At 41.4% G+C, this 26,102-nt stretch overlaps 1 protein-coding gene across 2 annotated transcripts in view; it reads right to left on the minus strand.

The window, feature by feature from the left end:
• Nucleotides 1–26,102, minus strand: part of TRPC4 (transient receptor potential cation channel subfamily C member 4) — a 214,576-nt gene that overhangs the window by 81,501 nt on the left and 106,973 nt on the right. The window contains exon 3 of one of the 2 annotated variants that reach the window (XM_048848360.2): nt 19,811–20,329. In XM_048848360.2, the coding sequence (XP_048704317.1) occupies nt 19,811–20,329 (519 nt within the window). Of the gene's footprint in view, nt 1–19,810; nt 20,330–26,102 lie in introns of those variants that run through there. The other variant, XM_048848371.2, reaches the window with a different exon arrangement.

The raw sequence follows: 26,102 nt of genomic DNA on the forward strand, positions 1-26,102 counted from the left end.
AGGAAGTATGGGCTGGATGAATGCACTACAAGGTGGGTAGAAAGCTGGCTAGATTGTCGGGCTCAACGGGTAGTGATCAATGGCTCCATGTCTAGTTGGCAGCCGGTATCAAGTGGTGTGCCCCAAGGGTCGGTCCTGGGGCCGGTTTTGTTCAATATCTTCATAAATGATCTGGAGGATGGTGTGGATTGCACTCTCAGCAAATTTGCGGATGATACTAAACTGGGAGGAGTGGTAGATACGCTGGAGGGGAGGGATAGGATACAGAGGGACCTAGACAAATTGGAGGATTGGGCCAAAAGAAATCTGATGAGGTTCAATAAGGATAAGTGCAGGGTCCTGCACTTAGGACGGAAGAACCCAATGCACAGCTACAGACTAGGGACCGAATGGCTAGGCAGCAGTTCTGCGGAAAAGGACCTAGGGGTGACAGTGGACGAGAAGCTGGATATGAGTCAGCAGTGTGCCCTTGTTGCCAAGAAGGCCAATGGCATTTTGGGATGTATAAGTAGGGGCATAGCGAGCAGATCGAGGGACGTGATCGTTCCCCTCTATTCGACATTGGTGAGGCCTCATCTGGAGTACTGTGTCCAGTTTTGGGCCCCACACTTCAAGAAGGATGTGGATAAATTGGAGAGAGTCCAGCGAAGGGCAACAAAAATGATTAGGGGTCTGGAACATATGAGTTATGAGGAGAGGCTGAGGGAGCTGGGATTGTTTAGCCTGCAGAAGAGAAGAATGAGGGGGGATTTGATAGCTGTTTTCAACTACCTGAAAGGGGGTTCCAAAGAGGATGGCTCTAGACTGTTCTCAATGGTATCAGATGACAGAACGAGGAGTAATGGTCTCAAGTTACAGTGGGGGAGGTTTAGATTGGATATTAGGAAAAACTTTTTCACTATGAGGGTGGTGAAACACTGGAATGCGTTACCTAGGGAGGTGGTAGAATCTCCTTCCTTAGAGGTTTTTAAGGTCAGGCTTGACAAAGCCCTGGCTGGGATGATTTAACTGGGAATTGGTCCTGCTTTGAGCAGGGGGTTGGACTAGATGACCTTCTGGGGTCCCTTCCAACCCTTATATTCTATGATTCTATGATTCTATGATTCTAAGTGAGCTGTAGCTCAGGAAAGCTTATGCTCAAATAAATTTGTTAGTCTCTAAGGTGCCACAAGACCTCCTTTTCTTTTTGCGGATACCAACTAACACGGCTGCTACTCAGAAACAGTTTTGTTAATGCCCATTTTTTTTTAAACTTACTCTTTTAAAATAGTTAATGTTTAACACAGTACCGTACTGTATTTACTTTTTTTTTTCTTTTTGACTGTGTGTGTCTCAGCTGCTGCCTGATTGCATACTTGAGGTTCCAAATGAAGTGTGTGGTTGACTGGTCAGTTTGTAACTCTGGTGTTTGTAACTCTGAGATTCTCCTGTAATTCAATTAATATCTAGTGTTTTTCTAAGGAATTTGTTTTCAAAGCTATTTAGACATCTGTCAGTACCTTTGGTGGACTGCCAGTGTTTGCATCCGTATGGTAAGAAGAGAATGACGTCTCAGTTGAAGACTTGTAGTTTGATCTTTAAATTGTAGATTTTCGATAACCCAGTCTTGTTTAAACTGGTGAATGCAGTTGCTGCCTTGTCAGCTCATGATAGGGTTGCTGACTTTGGTTGGATGAATTCCTGGAGGTTTTATCACATGACAATCTTTAATTAAAGATTAACCTTTAATTCCTGGAGACTCCAGGACAATCCTGGAGGTTTGGCAACCCTAGCTCATGGCATTATTTCTTTTTGGACATTCCCATTCGCTAACACATTACATATATATGTCACAGAAAACAAAACCAATTTGGGGTCCAGTTCTACCCTCTGATATACTGATGCAACTCTTATTGACTCTATACATCTTAGAACAGAACTGAGTTCTATAAGCCTGATTTTGCTCAATTTCCTGAGGTTAAATCATGAGTAAATTTCAGCTGGGGGAAATTTGTAACAGTTGCTTTTCTTGGGCTCAAACTCACATTTTTTTAAAACTATTTTTATTTTAGTGCAGATTGTATTAAAGCAAAGGGAAATCAAGCCAAGACTGAAAACTGGCCAATTCTTCAGATGGTGCAAAATGGAATTGCTCCATTGGCTTCAACTGGTGTAAACTGGGGGCACTCCATTGATTTCCATGCAGTGACCCCAATTTACACCAGGAGACAATCTGGCGTTACGTATACTGTACTGTGACTTATTGTATGTACAGTTGTGTGAGACAATCTGGTGTGCATTCCATATGATATTACCTTACAAATAATTTATAGTGAGATAAAATGATCCTATTATAAGAATTAAGCCTTCCCATGACATCAATGAGTGCAGAAAACACTATAAGTGCTCAGCAACATGCAGGTGAAACTCAGAAGGTTTCAGGATTGGACATATCGATAAGCTGTGACATTGATGATATCTTTTCTGTGTTGTATCTAGAAATGAAATCTTTTGAAGGACAGGATGGTTTTGGTGCAGTGTGTAAAACAGAGGATTAACATTGCACATCCTCAACTAGCCACCCCTTCCTTCTACTAGGCTGCTGATACCCATGTAGCCAAATCAAATTCAAACACCCACGAAGTCAGAGGAATAGAATGGTTGTTGCGCCGCTGCTGATCACTGTGTGCAGCACACACTACCTGTTCCTGGTTCTATTTCAAGTGGACAGGTGAGGGAAACGCATTATAAACAGTAAGTGCAGAGCACAGTTAAAGGACACGTGCTTTTGGGTGCTCTCCTTTCCTTATTCTGTCCCTTCATATTTCTGGCCAGCGTTTATGTCACGTCAATTCCGGCAAATACATCACAGTGTGAATGCAAGAGAAGAGATCAGAAATTACAAGCAACATAGAAGAGGAAGAGCTGGTCACAGTCTATATCTCTGACTCACATTAGCAAAAAGCAAACGCATCCTGCTCCGTTACAAAACCCAAGCAACATCTCATGAGATGTAAATGGACATTGACTAAAGCCAGCCTTCCTGCCGTATTCTGCACACCCTCTGGTTGAATGTATAGACTTTAATGGGTTAATTTCAAAGGAACTGAAGCTGTAGTTAACACTACAGTTATTTCTTCTGATCTTTTATTACCAAACGGCATGATCTTCTTTGCTTCTCCACAACATGATCTTTAAAACATCATTTTCTCAATGCATCATTAATCTAGGCAGAGTTTTACTATAAAATAAAGAAATGAATGGGGCCAATTTCACACAAACAGGTAGAGGGTGGTGTAAATTGCCCCTCCTTGCACCAGTTAAGTCCCATAAACAGGAGAAAAGATTTACTAAAGAAGAGATCCAAGCTGTAATATGGCCTGAAACTGCCTTCAGGGTTACCTCCGGGGCACTGTTCACTTTTGCCAAGGCTCATCAAGAGCTTTATCTGATGCTGAATCAGGGCATTTCCTCAACCCTCCTGGTGATGAGCCTTTACCAATGAATGCCACTCACTTTTGGGGTTGCTGGCTTTATTCCTCCCAGTCCCCTGTGTAGTTGAGGCTCTGGATTATTTGTTCTGCCAGTCTTGCAGTGGATTAGCCACCACTGAAAACAAAAATAAATGGCATTAGCTGGGGAGAATCTAGCTTATAGTTTATTTATCTTGAATTATGATTAAATAGGGAGATTATAAAAATGCTCTCTTGTTGGATCATATTAAAGAAGTTCTGTATTAAAATCACAAATGAGTTTGATTCCCCATAGTTTAAATTCCAGGGTTTTGCTAATTAAGAGGTCTCTTGGGTTTTGGTACTGTTTCTCTCCCTCTATGTGTGAAACTTGCAAGCTGCTAATTGTGTTAGTACATTTCTAAGACAGAGTCTGTTCTCAAAGCAATTCTTTGTAACAACAACTACTCACACAGAGAGGGACTCAAAGCAATACTCTGTAACAACAGAAACAGCACCCAGAGACTCCCCGCCCTTTTGTTGTATTCATCTCGCTTTGTTAACAATTGTGATTAAAATAGAGATCGAGGATGTATGTGGATGGATGCTTGGTATGGATAATAACTGAATGATCAGGGAGGTGCCAGTCTAGAATCCAATGTCCATCGGCTGAAGAAGGCATCAAGTGGAAATAACCATAGGACCCCCGGAGGGCAGACTGGAATCCACCCCACAGCCTCAAGAATGGGAGATCCAAAGAACAAGATAACATCTGGCAGCACAGAGCCGTCAGGAATGTGACATCTGCTGATTGATTCAGCAACAGTATGATGAAGTAATTCCCAGAGACTGACATAGGAAGAAATTCCTATAAAAATGGACTCTGGAAAGTGAGAACTTTGGGGTCTGATTCTGCAAACCAACTTCCAGGAACATCAGATGTGCATCTGACAAGGCCCTGCTCCCTCCTCATGTCCAGGCCACCGGCCAGTGGCTTGGCATGAGCAACTCTAAGGCTGGTAACTATGATAACAACCTTGAAGAACCTCTGTGTGTGTGTGAATGAATGTGTGAATAAATATGAGATTGAATGGAATGTTATAGCTATAACTAACTGCTTACTATGATTCTTTCTGTATTCACAATAAATGTGGTATTTTGCCTCTTCCCGTTTAATAAGATCCTGCTGGTTTTTATTTTATTGGTATAACACTCTGTGACACATTAGGAATAATAAATACCAAACTGTGAGAGTCCCATGTTATTTATTATTGTAGAACAGGGTTTCTCAAACTTCATTGCACCGTGACCCCCTTCTGACAACAAAAATTACTACACAACCCTGGATGGGGAGAGGAGGGGCAAAGCCCAAGCCCCGCCATCCTGGGATGAAGCCCTTGGACTTCGGCCCTTGGGCGGTGGGGGTCAGGTTTTGGCTTCGGCCCTGGGCCCTAGCAAGTCTAACACTAGCCCTGGCGACCCCATTAAAAGAGGGTTGTAACCCACTTTGGGGTCCCGACCCACAGTTTGAGAACCACTACTGTAGAACATAGAGGCCCCACCTATGATGAGAGCCTGACTGTGCTACGCACCGCTCAGAAACATAGTGAGAAACAGTCAAATCTTGCAATCGAATAATAAAGATAAAAGGTTGGAGGAGACAAAATGACTTTGCCAAGCTCTCAAACAAATTAGTGGTAGAGCCAGGATTAGAATCCAGGTTGTGCGACTACTAAGCAAGGGCCCTGGTCACTAGACCAATTGCCTCTTATATGGGGATCAGGGAAAAGTATAGATTCACAAAGTCCTTTAAGTAGCAGTCCCTCATCCCCAGTTCCTCCTCTGCACTGACCTACAGAGTGGGTCAGTATATGAGGGGGAGCAACCTATTTCATCATATGGAGTAAGGAGAAACACTAGGAACAACTGCAGGGCTGTCACAGAATGCCATTGTCTAGCTCTGAGCAGTTGACTCTGTCTACATTGCAAGCAGCATGAATATGCTATCTCATTAGAACGATAGGGCCCTTCCATCTGTGTCTGGCCCTAAAGCAGTGGTTCCCAAATTAGGGGCGCCACTTGTTCAGGGAAAGCCCCGGCGGGCCGGGCCGATCTGTTTACCTGCCGTGTCCACAGGTTCGGCCGATCGCAGCTCCCAGTGGCCGCAGTTCACCACTCTTGGCCAATGGGAGCTGCAGGAAGTGACGTGGGCCGAGGGACGTGCTGGCCGCCACTTCCCACACCTCCCATTGGCCTGGAACAGCCAACCACGGCCACTGGGAGCTGCGATCGGCCGAACCTGTGGACACGGCAGGTAAACAGATCGGCCCGGCCCGCCAGGGGCTTTCCCTGCACTAGCGGCGCCTCTAGTTTGGGAACCACTGCCCTAAAGGCACTCTAGAACACACAAGAAAAATATACGTAAGAAACGTTGCTAGGGTTTTTTTTAAAGTCAAGATCATAAGGAACAACAGGGATAAACAATGAAGTCAGGCATGATGGAGTGAGGTAATTTTAAAATTCTGACTAAGCATTTCTGAACTAAAGGGACACTATCTGGATTGGGGAAAAGAACTTTTGAATTGTTTTCTCCCCTTACATCTGTTTGCGAAGTGCACATAATTCTTGCCCTTGTTTATCAAATCAGTTTCACCACCGCTCTGGATGCAATCCTGACTCCAATTGTATTCCCACCCACGTAAGTAAGAAATCAGTAAAATTAACCAGGAATTGGAGAGAGGCAGACATGTATCAGAGGAGACAGCAATAGGTGGGTTGATGCATATAGCAGGGGAGGGATCCTGTTGGAGTGTGCTAGGGAAGAGGGGATCAGATAGGCTGGAGTTTGCCAATGGGGAGGTGAAGAGGAGGGCACTGGGATGTGCTGTGAATAGAGAGACTGCAAAAGGTGAGCTAAAGATGAAGAGAGAGTGGCTAGAATTTGCCATGGGTCCTGGAGCATGCATGGAAGAAGCAGAGAGAATGCTGGAGTGTGCCATCTGGGAGAGGGACGAGGATGGGGGAAGTGGAGTAGATAATTCATAGTGAATAATTTAGTCAAAGAATGTTACATCTTTTTCTGTTCACAAATTGTCCATGAACTGCTCCTAATTTTCTCAAATTTCTTTATTATTTGAAACTATTCACTGCAAACTATTTACATTCTGTAGACTGTTCACAAGCAGTTAAATGCACAGGCTCAATATCAATTTGACTGGACAATTTGACTGGACAATTATATTGTGTTGCCTATTCAGATAAAGGTTACTCTAAGAAATGCGTTTCTGACGTAAATGTTCAGATTTACAAGTTCCAAATTCATTTTCTGCTGATATTCTTCAATAGTCACTTAAAGTCACTGTTTCTGAACATTCCGGCCTGTTACGTCCATTGCTAGAATATTCACAGTAAGCTGAACACGAGGTCTGTGAGCACAGTCAAAGCTAATTAGTTTAAAAATTCAAATGACTATTACTAGAATTTATTTTGCAGTATTTCCCAGGTTAGAGAAAGCCAGAGGAGAGAGGATGCAGGAGGCATTTTGAATCGTGCCAGGGATATGAGGAGGTGGATTGAGGTTATCTGCTGAGTGACAGCAGGGAGTGGAGATGGGAGAGATGTCATCCCTCACTTCGAAGAAGGAAAACGGAGTCTCCCTGTCAGGAGGAAGACATCCCATTTTTATGGGACCATTTTCTTTTCATTTCAAGCAGAACTTTTCATTCTGAAGCACATACACGGAGATGGGCATCAGAAGGCTTTCTGTCAAAGGTTCAAAAATCAGAAATCAGACTTAATTATCATGCAACTTTCACAAGAACAAACATATTATTTTAATACCAATTCCATTTTTGGCACACCCTAATAATTTTTGAACTGTTGGAGTTGGCAATATGGAAATGTTTCCTTTTCAGTGATGATCATTCTACATGGACATATGAACAACAAAACCAACCATCTTCATTTTAATTTCAGAATAAGTAAAAGAAGATATACAATGGAAGCCTGTTCTTCTCACAGAATTCACATGTAACTCTGCAGACGCTAATGGACATACACTCACAGGGGAATAAACTCTATCTACTAGGACTGACCATACTAACAATATTCTCAAGGAAGATACAGTTGCATCCAAATGCTTATAGGAAGGGAACTGAAAATGGAAAAGAGCTGCTGTTCCTTATCAGTGCTGTGTACTGTGTTATTCTCTCCAACTTAATAACTTGTGCTAGGTGTCAGGAATTGAAGAACATCAGCATTGTTAACAGTTTAATTGGAATTGTAATGAAATGGGATAAGTACGCACCTGGCATTCATCATTCGCAAAAGCTTGTAGACACACGCTGAACAATTAAAAAAGTTAAAATGTTGAAATTCATTTTCCATCATGTGCATCCTTATACTTCCATAGTTATGGTATGCCTATTGCCACTGCTGTGGTAACTGTGAATAAATGTGATCTTTTTAATAAGAACCACTGCACCTTCCACTGGGAGATGCAAACCACATTCAGCATAGGCAGCATATAACCAATTATAGTCATACTTCAAACTTGTGAAGCAGAAAAACTGCTTACATAATTTATGCTATTTAACAATATGTGGAGTCTTATCTATAAACACAAAGGCTTCTAAATGATTTACAAAGCAAACATATGGGCTATTTTAGAGTAACTTGCCCCTGCCTGGCAAATGTTTATCTAAGTGCTTGAGGACTATGACTGAGAGTTTGCAGAAATGGGAGTTTTGGAGACATAATCCCAAACTTGAATACTTCACTTCTTACAGTTATGAGCTGCACAGACTAAACATATCTTCTCTGGGTGTTAAAATGTCCAAATATTATCCAAGTTAGCTTTTCTGGGGTTTGGTAATTTTATTATTATTATTATTATTATTATTATTTTTAGATGGAGACGCCTGACTAGGCTACACCTTTTTGTTCTTTTAGTTAATGCTTGCATGGCTACGCTCATTACCTGACACATGGCTGCAAAATAACTACATTCTTTACTTCTTCCGGGTTTCTTTCAAACAAAGGACTGACCAGAGGTGTTACATTTGACCTGTTATTTCTCTTACGTATACAATCATTCAGTCTTTTGATTTGGAAAGGATGTTAATTAAGAAGGGCTGCTGAAGTCATTCAAAGTATATCTGCAACATGAAATGCAAATTCTAATCTCTAAGATCCTCACTAAGGGTACCTCAGGTTTTTGAAATGTATTACTATTTTTGCCTCAAAATCACTGAACAGTTTCTATCTCTTGCTCTTAGCACAAGTGTTAATGTATATGAATTCAAAAAGCACTCATGGAAAATTATCCATGCAGGTTACTGGAGAGCCTGAATACCCCTACCCCTAGTATCGGACTGAGAACCTTAGGATTTGCCTGTTGTCATCTGCTGCAGAGTACACACTACATTGTAAAGAATAGCCTGGGCCTGATCCTGACAGGTGTTGAGCACCTGGCACTCTTGTCAAAGCCAAGCAGAAATCCTGAGCATCTCCCAAGATCAGGTCCAGAGTATGTGCCAGTACCATTGGTTCTGTTTTAGCTAGCAGGGCAGCAGCAGTTGTTTGGCTTGTCTGGTATCAGATCACCCTCTCTCAGCTGTAATTATTAATCCTGAGCCATTTATTCAGACTCCGGTTCTCCACTGCATCCAAGCTGCACTCAAATCTAGCGGGGAGTGGTGTCTATATCGAACTGGCTGGGACTCCTTTGCCTCCAGACACCTAATGCAAATTAGAGCTGCAGAGGGACTACTACTCTAACCTCTTCTGCTCTGGAGCTTACACATCAATGAATCTACTGTAGTGGAGATTGACTCAACCATGTCCCCTTCTATCCTGCTCTCAGCACCCGCTCCACCGACATGCCCCCTTACCTCCTTTACCTGGCGCAAAATGAACTTTATGGACTGCAGAATCCATCCTTCAGCGTTTAATCAAAGAATACCTCGTAGCGGCTTCATTAAGGAATCTACAGTAAGAACTGAGTTCACACTGAGTATGATGCTCAAGATTTGGCTTGGGAAACTTATTAAATAGACTGAGTTATTGGTAATCTAGCCACGAAAGGATTATTGAGCTTTCAACATCACGTTGCTCAAAAATATAATATGGTAATTTGTGACTGCTTCTTGTTTATGTAGTGCTAGCCAGGCTGAATAAGCTCAGGAGTCACAGGCCAAGATGTTAATAGAATGTAAACACCAAGGCTGAGCTGTTTATTAGCCTAGGTGCTCAGAAGACTGTAACATCTTAGTTACACAAGAAGTGAACTGGTTGTGACTCCCGTGTCTGGAGAAGCACCATCATCAAATTATTAACATTCCATGTCAGATAAACTATATTATGAGAATATTGTGGTAAGCACTCAAAAATCAGAAAATGCTGGCCAACATTTTTAACCTTGACCTTGAAGGTCAGCTCTGAAATTCAGTTCAAAGCACCAGATTAAAGGAGCCTGATTTCTAGAAGTCTGACAACACATTGAAATGTCATTAAAGTCAATGTGAGTGGCACTTGTGAAAATCAGGCTACTTTTACTTATGTGCATAAATATGGATTTAGGAGTCTAACTTTCGGCACTTGGGTTTGCAAATGTTTAACATATCTAGCTCATGTGTGCCTTGACTCACAGAGAGGGAAGAAAATTGGGTAAATAAGAAACCAAGAACGAGATTTCTTTTTAAAAGAAAGGAAAACAAACAAAAATGGGGTTAACCTTAAATAATGAAGCTAAAACGCAAAAATCAATCAAAGTTACATATAACTCTGAAGAGTAAAACCAAACAAACTGTAAAAATACTGGAAAATCTTATCTTCTAATACATAACATGTGACTGTGCAGCAAGCAGCTGATGTTTTGACCCCTGTAGGTCTCCCTCTGATCAGGAAAAAACAAAGGAACAAATATGGCCATCATTAGTTACAAACTGAAATGTGCATGTATTTCCTCAGCGGGCCCCGTCACAAGCTTAACGACTGTAGAGCTAAAAAATGAAAATCTCATGCTGTTGTATGTTAGGTACAAATAAAGGGGAGATGGTACGGTATGTGTCAGTTTCTCTGTTTTTGTGTTTGTAGGAGAGGAGGACTGGTATTCAACTAGTATAGTCTTGCTCACATTTCTTAATCACTGGTGAATACACAAAAGCCAAAGCCAGAAATAGTTAGCTGATCTAGAAGAGGGAAGATATAGCTCAGTGGTTTGAGCATTGGCCTGTTAAACTCAGGGTTGTGAGTTCAATCCTTGATGGGGCCATTTAGGGATCTAGGGCAAAAATTGGGGCTGGACAATGTCTTGAGCAGGGGGTTAGACTAGATAGAGGTCCCTTCCAACCCTGATATTCTATACTCTTAACATCCCTTGCATGTAGTGCTTTCCCTGCCTCAGGTATACTCCCCACTGGCACCAGCATCAAAGTGATAAAACAATGAGAAAATGGTGCTAAACAGAGCTGGAATTTCCATGATGCTGGAAATTCTGATGCTTTGAAATTTTTTTTGCTGCAAACTGGAATGAAAAGCCAAAAATTCAAAATTTCCCCATGGAATGAAAATCCTGATAAAAATGAATTCAGGATTATTGAAATGTTCTGTTTCAGCATTGTCAAAAAACATTTTATTTTGACTATCATTTTGATTCAACTTTTCTATTATATCAAAATATTATAATATATACATACTATTAAATATAATATATAAATGTAATATTTTAATTCATATTTTAATACGGAAGTCTAAATGAAATGAGCAGAAACAAATTATTTCAACATTGGCAAATCAAAATGTTTTGACATTGTCAAAATGAAACATTTTGACTTTTTTCCCCTTTGAAAATTGTATCAAAATCGACATATTCCCACCAAATATTTATATTTCCCAAACACGTTCCCGCAAAAATGTTTAGATTTTAACAAGACTGCATTTTTGGACAGAAAATTGTTTCAGTTAAAAGATTTTGGCTAGCTCTAGTGGTGAAGAGGTTTCAGAGTAACAGCCGTGTTAGTCTGTATTCGCAAAAAGAAAAGGAGTACTTGTGGCACCTTAGAGACTAACCAATTTATTTGAGCATAAGCTTTCGTGAGCTACAGCTCACTTCATCGGATGCATGTAGCTCACGGAAGCTTATGCTCAAATAAATTGGTTAGTCTCTAAGGTGCCACAAGTACTCCTTTTCTAGTGGTGAAGGAAATTGGTACGAGAATGAGAAAGAGAAGAAACAACTTGTCTGTTTGATTAAGAACGTTGAGGCTGTCAAATACAAGTTAGGAAAAAAATATCAGATATCGTTTACCTGGACTACAACTGGTGGAGGGAAAATTCACTGAACTAACATAGAACTCTGCTTCTGCTCCACCCTCACAGAAGTTGATGAAAAAACTCCCATTGATTTAATCTGAAGGATGTCTGGACCCCAAAACATTACACCACTAGAACACATCTCACTGGTTAACTATAACCTAAGGCCATGACACTGTTTCTACTATCTTCTGAAACCTCTCTTTTCTGTATTAATCCTTTCACATGAACCATCTAACTAAATAGGGTGAGTACCCAGGATTCCATCCTGTAACTCTTACGACTTACTGAAGTCAATGGGACCTCCATTAAAGATTGCTTGAATGAATAAGGTTTGCTTGGTCTCAAAAGAACCATTTAGTGACTACAGATAGAATGAGGAGCACTGGAATACAGCATGACTGGCAAATTTTAACAAATGTTCACTGATCATTCAAAAATGTGCTTCTTATTTATCAGTCACTCCATAAACAGCTTCACTAACAACAGCACAAAATATTGCTTTAACGTCTCTTGAAAAATAGGGGTTTGGAACATTAAGACATAACATTTACTGTAAAGTCTGCAAGAAAATTCTGTGGATTTTGTTTAGCATTGACTGTTTTTATGCTGTTAATAGGTTTCAAAGACCTCCCAAAGGCCACTCTGTGTGGCTTTTGAAATTGAACAATGTTTATCTTTCTGGTTTCCTAAAAGCTCTCTGCTGTTTCTTGATATTATGTCTCAATTTATCAGATGCTGGCCCCTTCTTCAACCCTTGCACTCATGTTAGATTGTTGCTTTTGACTTCTCTACTGCTGCTCCTCTCCATCTACTGGGGTACTGATTTTCCTAATTGCTGGTGTTGCAAAAAAATTAATATATTTGTGTAGAGAACATAGCAACAACAAAGAGAAGAGGTCAGCATCTAGGCCAGACTAATACCTGCTGACAGAATCCCATGAATGTGGACTTGGAAATGGACAGTAAACAGATGCACTTAGATCAAAACTGAAATGAATTGCTGGGAGAAGCCAAGCAAAGCACTCTGGGTACCATAGGACAGACAAGGAGATTTAGCCATATAGATATGCAAGGGAAGGAAAGGAGGATTACAATAAGATAAGTATGTAAGGGGGAAAAGCAGAACAATAAGCGGCAAAGAAACCTGACTTTATTCATTTGACTTGCATTAAAATCAATGACCAAATTCTGAAAATGCAGCCAGTGGTAGAAGACAGAGGAAAGGAAGAAGAATGTTCAAAGAATAGGGATGAAGATTGAATAAGGATGCAGATGCAGAAGAAAAAGACTGAGAATAATCTTAAAATTCTGTGTTTCTTCCATGCTGAGACCTGACTATTTGCTAATAAATTGTCCACAGAAAGCAGTATACAAGTAACAAAACTGATAATGAGAAAAGCCAAATTCTGCCCTGGATGTGTGAGCACGGGTCTCACTGAAATCAATGGTAACTATAAATATGTATCATTAGAGCAGGTTTGAGTCATACTCACTATGGAGACAAAAACATGGAGCGACTGTTTCGGGAAGTAGTATAAATCAGGACTAAATACATTGAATTCAATGCTATTACATTACTGTAAAAACTGTTGTGATATCAGACACCAACTCAGAGAACATTCATCCATTCAAGCATCTTTTTTCCCATTTCACATGTTTTACTGAGTACTTTTTTCCAGATGTACAGATTCCAAGATATAATCCCCTGACAAAGAAAAAGGTAAAAGGGAGTTAAAACTGAGATTATGTATAAATAATTTAAGAGTAATAAACATCACAAAGATTTTATACTCATCTCCAAAAGCAACCATTATAAACCCAGATATTTTAGAGTTAAGATTCACTTAAAAGAAATCCAAACATGTCAAGGTATGGAACTGTATAGCTATAGCACCAAAATAACCTTAACTCTGCCCTGTAGTGATATCAAAAGGAAAAAACAATCTTTAAAAATCCCTTTAATCTAATCTGGAACCACAAACATTAAAATACCTTTATTGTAAGAGTATAGTTAATGTAAGGCATCACTATAATGGAAGCAAAGTGTGTGTGTGTGTGTGTATGTGTGTGTACGCACTTGACAGAGCATGCACATACATGTTGTTTTCTATTGGCTGGTTGCAGCTTCAAAAGAACACATATTGGCATTCAAGCTCAGTGCCTGGTTAGAGGATAGAGTTTCTCAAGGTGATAGTATTTCCTGTCATTCTTGAAGTACCATTTTAGATCTGTGATACCATGTAAGTACATATCTCTGAGGAAATAATACAGAAATATAACTCTTCCATACAAAACCATCTGTATATATCCCTCAGGTTTGTAATGTGCATTTTGAAATCATTGCAAAAGAAAAATGATCAATTGATAATTGTTTATTATTTATTTATTTTTATCCCCTGTCCTGGGCAGTTTACAGTCTACATGCATTCAGACTGACCATTGGATTTGTTGTCAGAAAAATGTTGGCCTATGATTCAGATATGGGGTTATATGACGGGAGTGGGAGGGCAGGACTAGATGATCCCTTCCAAGCCCTACAATTCTATGATTTCTTACCATCCCTTCTATACTTATGAAAGGAATCATATGTGAATCAGATAAAGTTTTATATTTGATTCAGGAAAACAGAAAGCTTTTTGGCATTGTCCATCATGCCCCATGATCCTAGCACAGTGATAGCAGAAATGACTAATCATGTCATTGTCAGTTGTCACTGTCAATGTCAATTGGTGTAAACAACTGAGACTGATCAATTAAATGTTCACACTGCACATTGCTGTATGGTTGTGGGACATTAGGGAACAGCTGATGCGCATTGCTAATTGTTACCTAGCAACAATAGGTGTTGGAAGCAGGCAACAGGCAAGTGGGGGACGGAAGGGACAGGAGTCAGACCAGCAGCAGCAGCAAAGTGTCATTTCTTGCAATCGATCAGCACCAGGAGTGTTAACAGAGTGGAAAAAAAACCTAGCTTGGGGGCTTTAACCTGCATCCTATGTTAAAGTAATATTGCAACTAAGTTGTCCAAAAATACAGAGTGTGATATTCCAGTCACTGGACTGATAACATCATTATCAACAGAAGCTATCAATGGTGTCATCAGGCATTCTCCACCTCAAAATCTAAGTGTCCTTCAACCTTGTTATTTATTAAAGAAGCAAAAGAGGCAGGCTGCCCATCAGATAGACTCTCCACTTAGTGATTCATTCTGAGAGGATTCCAACCTGGGAAGGAATTTTTCTGGGATACCTCCTGAGAAAGTCTGAATGCCATGATCACAGTATTGTGGCAGACATCAACAGAATACAAATGCAGAACATGAGCAACTTTTACTGCACAGAGCTTCCAAAATGATTTGCATACATTTTTGAAGGCTTTTTGTTTTTTCTTTACAACGGGAATTTGGCACTCAAGAAAGATGTGGACTGACAGCATTGCAAACAGATGTTCACTATTTATCTTTATGCAGAATAATGTACAGACAGTAGCAGCAGCTTGTAAACCACCATATTGCCTTTAAAGGGACCACATCCACTTGAGAGAGGCTTTTTCAATCTCTATGTCAGTTCAATCAAGCATCCTGTCCTCATTTTTGAGGCCCCTCCACGACTCCACTTCTCCTTAGTTATCCTGCCTTGTGTTTTTAAGAGTTACCCTCCTTTGCACAACAACAGTGCAATTCTTCTTCACCCATTTGTGTACTTCTCTCACAAGCACCTCTGAACTAGTACCATGACAAAACTGGTGCATGGAACACTCTCCCCCCATGTCAAACCATAAAGTCACGAGCCTGATCTACTTCAAATCCTTCTCAAGACCCACATCTGCTATGATGCCTACGGTAAACCACCTATAGATGTCAGTACAAATTAGTGATATCAGAAATAAACAAAAATATTCCCATCTTAAAACTTAAAAGAAAAGAATATTTGAACCACATGTTCCTATAATCCTTGCCCTCCTTCCTCCAGTTTTTGTTATGTTGACTTGTTGCTTCTTGTCTTAAATTAGACTGGATGCTCTCCAGGACAGAAATTGTCTCTTACAGTAACTCCCCACTTAACGTCCTCTTGCTTAATGTTGTTTCGATCTTATGTCCCTGCTCAATTACAGAACACGCTCCATTTAAAGTTGTGCAATCCTTCGCGATAACGTCGTTTGGCTGCCTGCTTTGTCCACAGCTGGAAGCCTCCCTACAGCTCCCCTACGCCTCCCCCCCCCACAGTACCTCCTGCCCACCGGCAGACCCCACGGATCAGCTCCTTCCCCCTCCTCCCGCTGCCTCCTGCCCGTGGCAGTCAGCTGGGTTGAGGCGTTCAGTAGGGAGGGGGAGGAGCGAGGACTTGGCGCACAGGCTCCCCTGCCTCCCGAAAGCCACAAACCAGCTGATTGCTGCAGTCAGGAGGCAGGGAAGGGAGGGGGGAGGCTGTGCGCCAAGTCCTCACTCCTCCCTCCTGCCCCCTGAACACCGCAAGCCAGCTGATTGCTGCAGGCAGGAGGCAGGGGAGGGAGGGGGAGGAGGTAGAGGGGAAGAAGAGGCGTGTTAAGGGTGGGGGTTTGGGGGAAGGGGTGGAGTGGGCGGGCTGAGGGTTGAGCCCCCCACCCCTGGTGCTTGCAGAGTAGGGGAAGCTGCCACAGCTGCTGTGCAACATGCCTCTCCTAGCCTACAGCACCTTCAGCCTCCTTGCCTGCCTCACTGTCTCCCATGCCAGTGGGCTGTGCCTGTGTGGGGTAAGGTGGGAGCACCTCCCAACTATAGTACTGTACTGTATGGCAAAAAAAAAAAATTCCCTGGAACCTAACCCCCCCATTTACATTCATTCTTATGGGGAAATTGGATTAGTTTAACATGGTTTCACTTAAAGTCGCATTTTTCAGGAACATAACTACAACGTTAAGTGAAGAGTTACTGTAATATGTATTTGTACTCTGCTTAGCACAATGGGCCCCATAGAATCATAGAATATCAGGGTTGGAAGGGACCTCAGGAGGTCATCTAGTCCAACTCCCTGCTCAAAGCAGGACCAATCCCCAATTTTTGCCCGGATCCCTAAATGGCCCCCTCAAGGATTGAACTCACAACCCCTGGGTTTAGCAGGCCAATGCTCAAACCACTGAGCTATCCCTCCCCCCAGTTTCAGCCCTGCTGTAATTTTAATAATGAATGGTAATAATAATAAAGGATGAGAGGTATGGGATGATTGATGTGTCAGGGAGGGAAGGAAATTTATTGTTCAGCTGGTTTGTTTATTTTAATTTTGTGGGGTTGGATGTACAGTAAAGGCTATTTTTCCTTCTATTTCTTGACTGAGTTAAGTTGAGAGAAAGAAAAACAAAAACCAATCACCACCACCACAAAACGATTAAAACTCAAATAAGATTGCTGAGAAACAAAATCATATTTTTTCCTGATACAACACAAACTTATCTGGCTATAATTCTGATTCTCAGTGGCTGAAGCCCATGGAGCAGGAAGAACAGTTGTATCACCCAAGAGATGATGTTCTAAGACAGGTCAGATCAAACAACAGAATATCTAAAGAATAGCCCACATCTTTCCCTGCTATTCCTTTTACACAGGAATAGCCTACTTTGCCTCTAACACCTTCTGCCAGTCACCAGAAATGCACAGAGGAGATGGGACAATGATCATATCCTCCGCTTGGATGGCTACAGTACTAGGTCAGGATCCTTGGTGGGATCCTGGGTGCAGAGGCTTTGACTTTCTGATTTCTCGGGGGTGGTCAACCCCTGATCTGCCGCAGGCCCCGCCCCCAGTCCATCTCTTCCCCCGAGACCCCACCCCTGCCCCACCTCTTCCCACCATGTTTTGTCCCCTTCCCTGAGAGTACCCCACCCTCACTCTGCCTATTTCTGCCCCCGCTCCTCCTCCTCCCCCACAACACCTCCTGCCTGCCACTGAACAGCTGATCCTCAGTGGGTGGGAGGTGCTGGGGGAAATGAGGAGGAGCTGATCAGCGGGGCCCGCCGGCACCCACTAGTTTTTTTTCAGTGGGTGCTTCAGCCTCAGAGCACCCTGGAGTTGGTGCCTCTGCCGGAGTGGATACAATGGATGAGGTAAAATGGAATTCCCAGAATACAGCTGCACAGGGCACGACAGAATTTAGCCCTGAGTTTGCTGTCGTAGAATTGTTTTGTTTTCTAGGCTTTCCATATTTGTATCTCATACAATGCCTTCTCTTATTGTAGTCATTAGAAATAAAATAATGGGTCTGTTGTGTTTGACAATATTTGTTCCACCATCTAATAAGCAAATAAAGAATATGGCAGAGAAAATAAGCAGAACCTACTTCCATTTAAGGGGCTGCTGAGGGAGAAATAGTGAAAAAGATTAATAGAAATTGAAAAAAAATATCAGAAATGTAGATGATCCAGTGATTTGGAATCATTACCTTGAAAGTCAGTATTGCTTTAATGTTTGCCATTACAAGGACTCTATAAAGGGTAAACATCTGTATTACTGCAATTTAATTAGGCATGGAAATCAGCTGGGACTATACAAGCCGCTTGCACTTGCAGATGTCTCTCACTACCTAAGACTCAAATTAGGAAAATTCAAGCTTTGCAATTAGGATTTCAAATCACTGTTCAAAATCAGAACTGCTTTTAAATGCATGAATCCATTGGAAGATCCAAGTCACAGTTAAAATTTGCTAAATGAAGTATAAATTATAAAGTAGGATTTCACATTTTAAGAAATACAAATGAAACACACAGAGATTAGCTTCTAAAAAAGGTCTGATGTACAATTTCTGAAAGTACATCGCAGTAAGTAATTTAGGAAACTGGTGAGCATGCTTCCTGAAATAATGAAACAGCAAGTGAAAAATAGCGTCAACCACTTCTTGCTATACTAAAGGCCAACTGTAGGTCCTTCTTCAGAATTAGATCATATGGAGTGGTCTTAACCATGGCATACCATGAAATTTAAATATGAGATAAGTAAGCAACATAGACCTTTTCCAAGTCAAATATATAGATAGATAGATAGATAGATAGATAGATAGATAGATCTCAGTAGATCATTATCTTGATGTTGACTTCCATGTGTTGGTAAATGTTAGCTTAAATGAAACCACAACTTACTAGGTTAGGCCCAGATTCTGAAAACTCTACCTGTGTACTTAATGTAAAGCATGTAGGTTACTGTTTGCAGGATCAGGGACTTAATAGCAATGGGTGAATAGGTTCAATTAAAGTAACGACACCTTGAACCTTTGCCCATTTTTAAAACCTGAATAGAATCATTTAAAATTATTATTGTTAGTAGCAGTACTACTAAGGTTTGAAATGCTCTGATATACTTTTCTGCTTGACTTTACACTTCTGCATTGGAGCTGCTGCTGAAAGCAAAACTCCCAAATGACATTTGGTAATTTCCAGCTAGGATCAGATGCACAAATTTTGGAAATCTCATGAAAAACTGATCTTTCTATCTAGGTTCTTATACTGTACCACAGCACATAAGAACCTTACAAATTTTAAAAGGCATGCAGGGGTTTCAGATTCTCATTAAATTTCCAGTCCAGTTTGGCATACCTGGAAAATCTTTAGAATAGTATCTCCTTTTGGATGCTTATTCAAACCAAAAATAAGTATCAAACTTTTAGGATTTACCTATTGATATTAATTAGTCACCAAACCTATAGTAACAACAGGCATGTAATTTAACTAGCATGTAAATACGTGACATGCCCACTGTACCAGCCAGACAGTTAATGAATCGGTTTTGAGAAGTACTCTTTGCAGTTCTTACTCTGTTACCAAAGACTTGCTTAATATTATTCTGTGCTAGTGATAACGTATGCTCAGGTGAAAAACAGATAGTCCCCCAGGATCTGTGATATGATACAATATTTCAAATTCCAGTTTTAATAAACCATAACAACCTCTTACGTTCTTCCAATAATAAAAAGAGGCCATTGTAGAACAAAAAAATAAGCAGCAATCTGAAGTTCTCTCTCTTAAAGGGCTGTATTCCAGGCAATTATCTATCACATTATTGCTACTAAATACGCTTAAACATTCTCCAGCACACTTACCTCTTTTTGTCGGTACTTAATTGCCAGCTTCAATCGTGCAAGATCATTACCATTCTGTTCTTCTATCAAGCTATTGTCGTCTCTGTAATTAAGAATAATTTCCAATTCTCTGGAACTCCGTGTCTGATCCAGGAGGTCTTTTGCAAATTGCTTGCATTGACGCGACAGCTCTTCGTATTCTGACTTAAACTCATTTTCCACCTTACTCAGTTCCTGAAGCTCCCAACTCAGTTGAAATGCTGTAAGGAAAGGATCCTCACTGGACAACGCAATCAAAGATGGACTTGCCAGAGCCTTGTAAATGTTGAGTCTGGATCGAGAATGGCGAAGGCTGTCCACATCTGAGCTTGAGACGCATTCAACACAGTTGCAGCGGACTTCATGTGGTCTAGGTACAGAAACCCCCTTCTGTACAAGAAGCTTTATGATCTCATAATTGTTCGTATGGGCAGCCAAAATAATGGGTGTAATGTCTGGTGTGAATTCTGAGAACTGCTTATCCAGCAGTATTGGTGGCACCTGTGCAAAAAAGTGAGAAAAGTTATAGATTCTTATTTCAACAGCAGCAACAGTAAATTAAGCTACGGGATAGTTCTTCTTGTAAAAAGTTGCACAAAACAATTTGGAATTAATATTCTATTTGGCAAATGCAGCTCCTTTTTTGATTCATAAATTGTGAACTAGGTGATCTTTTCACAACATCTTTTTGTTATTTGTAATTGTTTAATCAATCATTTGCTCTAACAAATTGTAGACTATGGTTATTCTCAAACAGTCGGCTACAGCTTTTCATAATGTCTATCTGGGCTGTGTGATAAGTCACCTAAGAAAGATTGTTTTGTTTCTGGTCCCTGATGAGATAATCTAAATTTTATAAAGAGGAGGCATGGCTGGAGAAATCACTGGGGCTTTGAGTCTCCCAGAGAGAAAAAAAGGTCCCTGCCACAATGAGCTTGCATTTGTAAGGTCCAGTCCTGAATACACTTATTATTAGGTGTCAAGATTAGTCTAACTGAAGGAAAATGGGATGGTTTGTATGACAGAGCCCTAAGCAGATAACATATAAAGGACAGACAATAAACAACACAAGAGAGTTTTAAAATACTCTTCCTTTTTGTGTGTAGGTTTTTTGTAAACCCTTAGCTCATAACTGTTCTTTGACCCTTATTAATTCTCCTTGTATATAGCGCTATAATCCATACTCCTGGCAGAATTCTGCACCACTGTGTGTGTGCAGAATTTATGTCCCCCATAGATTTCTTTGCATACACACAGAAAAATGACTTTCTGATGGGGATGCAAAGGGAAGCCACAAGAGTGGTCATGCATCCCTCCCCAGCAGTATGTTTTGGGTGTCCAGGGCAGCCGGCAGAGAGGTAAAGCAATGTGCGGCAGGGGGTGGGACTGGGGAAGACCCGGCTGGTGGCTTCTATCCTGCGCCAGGCTCAGCAGCTAGTCCTGGCTGTGCTGGGGAGGAGGGGACTTCCTCTTCCCCTGCACAGCATCCGGGGCCATGTCAGACCCACCCACAGATTTCTCCCACAGCTGTAGGAAGCTCTGCAAACTCCCACCTCCCCACCACACTTCCTGCACCCATCGCTCCTCAGCTGCAGGGGGAGGGATCACTGTACAGGGAGCTGCTCCCCCATCTGCCCAATCCCCATGCATCCAGACCCCCTTATACCTATACCCTCCCATTGAGCCTCACCCCCTACACCGAGAACCCCCCCCCCGATGAGCCCCACTCCCCCTGCAGCTGGATCACCTCAACAAGCCACCCGCACCTGGATCCCCACCCCACTGAGCCCTACTCCCGCAGCATCTGGACCACCACACTGAGCCCCCCCAACACCCAGACCCCCCTTCTGAGCTCTATGTCCCCATACCCAGCCCCCCACTCCCCGCTGAGCCCCAACCACCATCACCTAGACCCTCCTGCAAAGTTCCATTACCATTGCATCCAGAACCCTCCATCAAGCCCATGTGCATTCAAATCCCACCCACACCTGGATCCCCCATTGAGCCAGCTGCACCCAGATTGCCCCACAAAGAACCCTCTCGACCCACACCTGGATCCCCCCCACACTAAACCCCTCCACTTGGATCCTGCCTTGCTGAGCCTGCCTGCCCACACCTGGTGCATCTGGCAAGGAGGGGCACGACCTTCGGGTGTTTCTGGGGCAAGCCCAGTCTTTGTGCTCAGCCTTACTGCTGAGTCCATGTCCTGGGGTGGGGAGCTGCACAGTGATCTCCCACTTTTGTGCAGCCAGTGGCCTGTGCTCCCCAATGCCATGCTGGAGCCTCCACATTTATTTGACAAATAAAATTTGCATAATTTTAAAATGTTGTGCACAGAATTTTTAATTTTTTGGTGCAGAATGCCCTCAGGAGTAAACCTAACCTATATTCTTTTCTATGTTCCTTCTCTTTTGGACCCCCAGCTTAACTTCTGTTTTCCCAGTCCAGCTATTAAAGTGCCATTCAAGAAAGAGACCTTATAAATATGAAATCTTTACACTCCACATTTGTTCCTCTTTCAAAACTTCTGATTCCTTGTTTTTAGCACAATATAAAATTTCGCCAACTGCTACCAGTGCTAGGTGATCCTGAAAATGTGTCTACTTTGTACATCTTTACTAGCTATAAAGAGTCTGGAATGAGAACTTATCCAGCAGTTCTACCAAGTATGTATATATGTGATGAAGAACAGCTTGCTCTTGTACAGCTTTGCAGTGCTGAGCGGAAGGGAAGTGTGAACTCAGCACATAAGACTTCGAAGGCACATTGGGAGCAGCTGTTTACAGCACCAATGTGCTATTTTTACAGTCACTTTGTAACATGGTGCACAAGCAATGATTCCCCCCCCCCCCCGACACACACACTGCTATATAAACAACACACACAACATTTTGAATGGTGCCTGTGACGCTTCCTAGGGGTACCCAGGGTTGGGAGGCACCTCACTACCACCTGCCTTTAACATGAGGAAGCCTTGTCTCTGCCTGCCAGGGGTCATCTCCCAAACCCTCTGACCATGGGCAATACCAGCACTCGCCAGGCCTCACAAGCCCTACTGTCACTCTACAGATTAGCGACAGGCATACTCCAACTCCCAAGCCCTCTAAGTGTCTCCCTGGCGTGTCCAGCCTCATGTCCACTGGACACTCACAGCATTCACCAATCCACTGCTTCCAAAGAAACAGTTACACTCCACCTTACCAGTACCACCTCAGATCACTGCTCCTCTCAGCACACTGAACACTTAGACATGTTTACAGTGAAATCAAGTATCAGTTTATTATCAAAGCATAGAGATGCATGTAGAAGTATTGGAAACAAATAGTTACATATAAAATAAAATCATTGTATGTCTTCTAGAGCTTAGACTTAATTAACAGGATACTTTCCTGTCTACCACAGTATTGCTCACTCAAAATTCCTGCTTGCATTTTTGCAGACAGGTTGGCTATGACCCTTCTTTCATAAGACAAGCACGTTGTCAGTTTGCTTCCTAGGTGAAGGACTCAGTGTGTTCCGTTACTCTCTCGAGCAATCCTTTGTTTTTCTTCATAAACAGGACCTCTCACTGTTATTTATTTCTTCCTGTAGATTTCCTCTCTTGTATATTTTGCAATCTCTCAATTCGAATTGGGCTAAGTATGTGGCATACAATTTACAATACATAAATGGCCAGACAGGGAGATAAGTGTCTGTTACCTCCTGCCTTGAAGGAACATTTCTGAGATATGTCACGTCTTGGTGACCTGCCTTAACTCCAAGATCTTAAGAATATAATTTTCAGTATAGATAAATAACCCCTTAAATATTATCTGTACATATATTTCACAACAATTGTGATGACCAGTGGGCTCCTGGCTCTCAGTAGATACTTCACATGCTACCCTTCAGTGAACTACTGTGCATATATCTGACCCAGGGGATTCCTGTAAAACCCTATGTACCCTCTGTGCCCCTGCCAGCTAGCACCAAGAAGTCCTTGGGTTACAGTGCCCCTTTAAAAAGGGAAAGGGATAAATAGCTGAATAGTTTGTTTTAACTGCCACTGTACATTGAGAGGATGTGTTCAGAGAACTATCCACAATGACTCCAAGATTTCTGTCCATCTACTTTGGACCCTGTGATTTTGTATGTAGATTATATTTTCCAGTGGGCATTACTTTGCATTTATCAACACTGAACTTCATCTGCCATTTTGTTGCCCAGTCGCCCAGTTTTGTGAGCCATTTGTAAATCTCTACTATCAGCTTTGGACTTAACTATCTTGAGTATTGTCTGCAAACTTTGTTACATCACTGTATACCCCCTTTTCCCAATCATTTATAAGTATGTTAAACAGCACAGGTCCCAGTACAGATCTTTGGGGGACCCTACTATTCACCTATTTCCATTTTGAAAACTGACCATTTATTGTTTTTGTTTCCTATCTGATCCATGAGAGGACCTTCCCTCTTATCCCATAATGGCTTACTTTGCTTAAGAGTCTTTAATGAGGGACGGTGTCAAAAGGATTCTGAAAATCTAAATACAGTATCTCAACTGGTTCACCCTTGTCCACATATTTGTTAACTCCCTCAAAAATGCTAATAGATTGGTAAGGCATGATTTCCCTTCACAAAAGTCATGTTCAGCCTTCCTTAACATACTGTGTTCATCCATGTGTTTGATAATTCTGTTATTTACTGACATTTCAATCATTTTGCCTGGTACAGAAGTTAGGCTTACTGGCATGTAATAGTCAGGATCAGCTCTGGAGTTTTTTTTAAAAAATGGTGTCAAATTAGCTATCCTCCAGTCATTTGGTGCAGAGGCTGATTTAAGTGATAGCAGAACTACTTACTGTGGTATGTAACCTATTTCATATCTGAGTTCCTTCAGAACTCTTGGGTGAATACCATCTGGTCCTGGTAACTTATTACTGTTTAATTTATCAGTTTGTTCCAAAATCTCCTCTATTGATATCTCAATCTGGGACAATTCCTCAGATTTGTCATCTAAAAAGAAAGGCACAGGTGAGGGAATCAACTTGAGCTACTGTGCAGTGAAGACCAATACAGATAATTCATTAAGCCTTGACTTTGTCTTCCTTGAGTGCTCCTTTAGAACCTTGATCATCCAGGGCCCCACTGACTGTTTGGCAGGCTTCCTGCTTCTCGTGTACTTAAAAGAAATTTGCTGTTAGTTTTTGTGTCATTTGCTAATTCTTATCAATTTTTTTTTGCCTGCCTAATTACACTTTTACACTTGACTTGCCAGAACTTATTTTCTTTTCTATTTTCTCCACTAGGATTTGACTTCCAATTTTTAAAGGATGCCTTTTGCCTCTAACCACATCTTTTACTCTGCTGTTTAGCCAAGGTGGCATTTTTTGGTACTCTGACTTATTTTTTATTATTATTTGGGGTATACATACAGTTTGAGCCTCTATTATGGTGTTTTTAAATACTTTCCATGCAGCTTCCAGGCATTTCACTCTTGTGACTGTTCCTTTTAATTTCCATTTAACTAGCTTCCTCATTTTTGTATATTTCCCCATTTTGAAGTTCAATGCTACTTTGGTGGGTTTCTTTGATATTTTCCCCTTTACAAGGATGTTACATTGAATTACAGTATGGTCACTATCACTGAGCAGTTCAGCTATATGCACTTCTTGGACCAGATCCTGTGCTCCCCTTAGGATTCAATAAAGAATCGTTAGTTCCAAGACTAGGTGCTCCAAGAAGCAGTCATTTAATAGCGTCTAGAAATGTTATCTCTGTATGCCATCCTGAGGTGACATGTACCTAGTCAATATGGGAATAGTTGATATCTCCCATTATTATTGGGTTTTCTGCTTTTGTTGCCTTGCTAATCTCCTGGAGCATTTCACAATCACTGTCACCATCCTGATCAGGTAGTTGGGATAAGAGGGAAGATCCTTTCATGGACTGAGAACTGGTTAAAAGACAGGGAACAAAGGGTAAGAATAAATGGTAAATTTTCAGAATGGAGAGGGGTAATTAGTGGTGTTCCCCAAGGGTCAGTCCTAGGACCAATCCTATTCAACTTATTCATAAATGATCTGGAGAAAGGGGTAAACAGTGAGGTGGCAAAGTTTGCAGATGCTACTAAACTGCTCAAGATAGTTAAGACCAAAGTAGACTGTGAAGAACTTCAAAAAGATCTCACAAAACTGAGTGATTGGTCAACAAAATGGCAAATGAAATTTAATGTGGATAAATGTAAAGTAATGCACATTGGAAAAAATAACCCCAACTATACATACAATATGATG

Source organism: Caretta caretta, chromosome 1 (genome assembly GCF_965140235.1).
Source record: "Caretta caretta isolate rCarCar2 chromosome 1, rCarCar1.hap1, whole genome shotgun sequence".
In the NCBI taxonomy this organism is placed as follows: Eukaryota; Metazoa; Chordata; order Testudines; family Cheloniidae; genus Caretta; species Caretta caretta.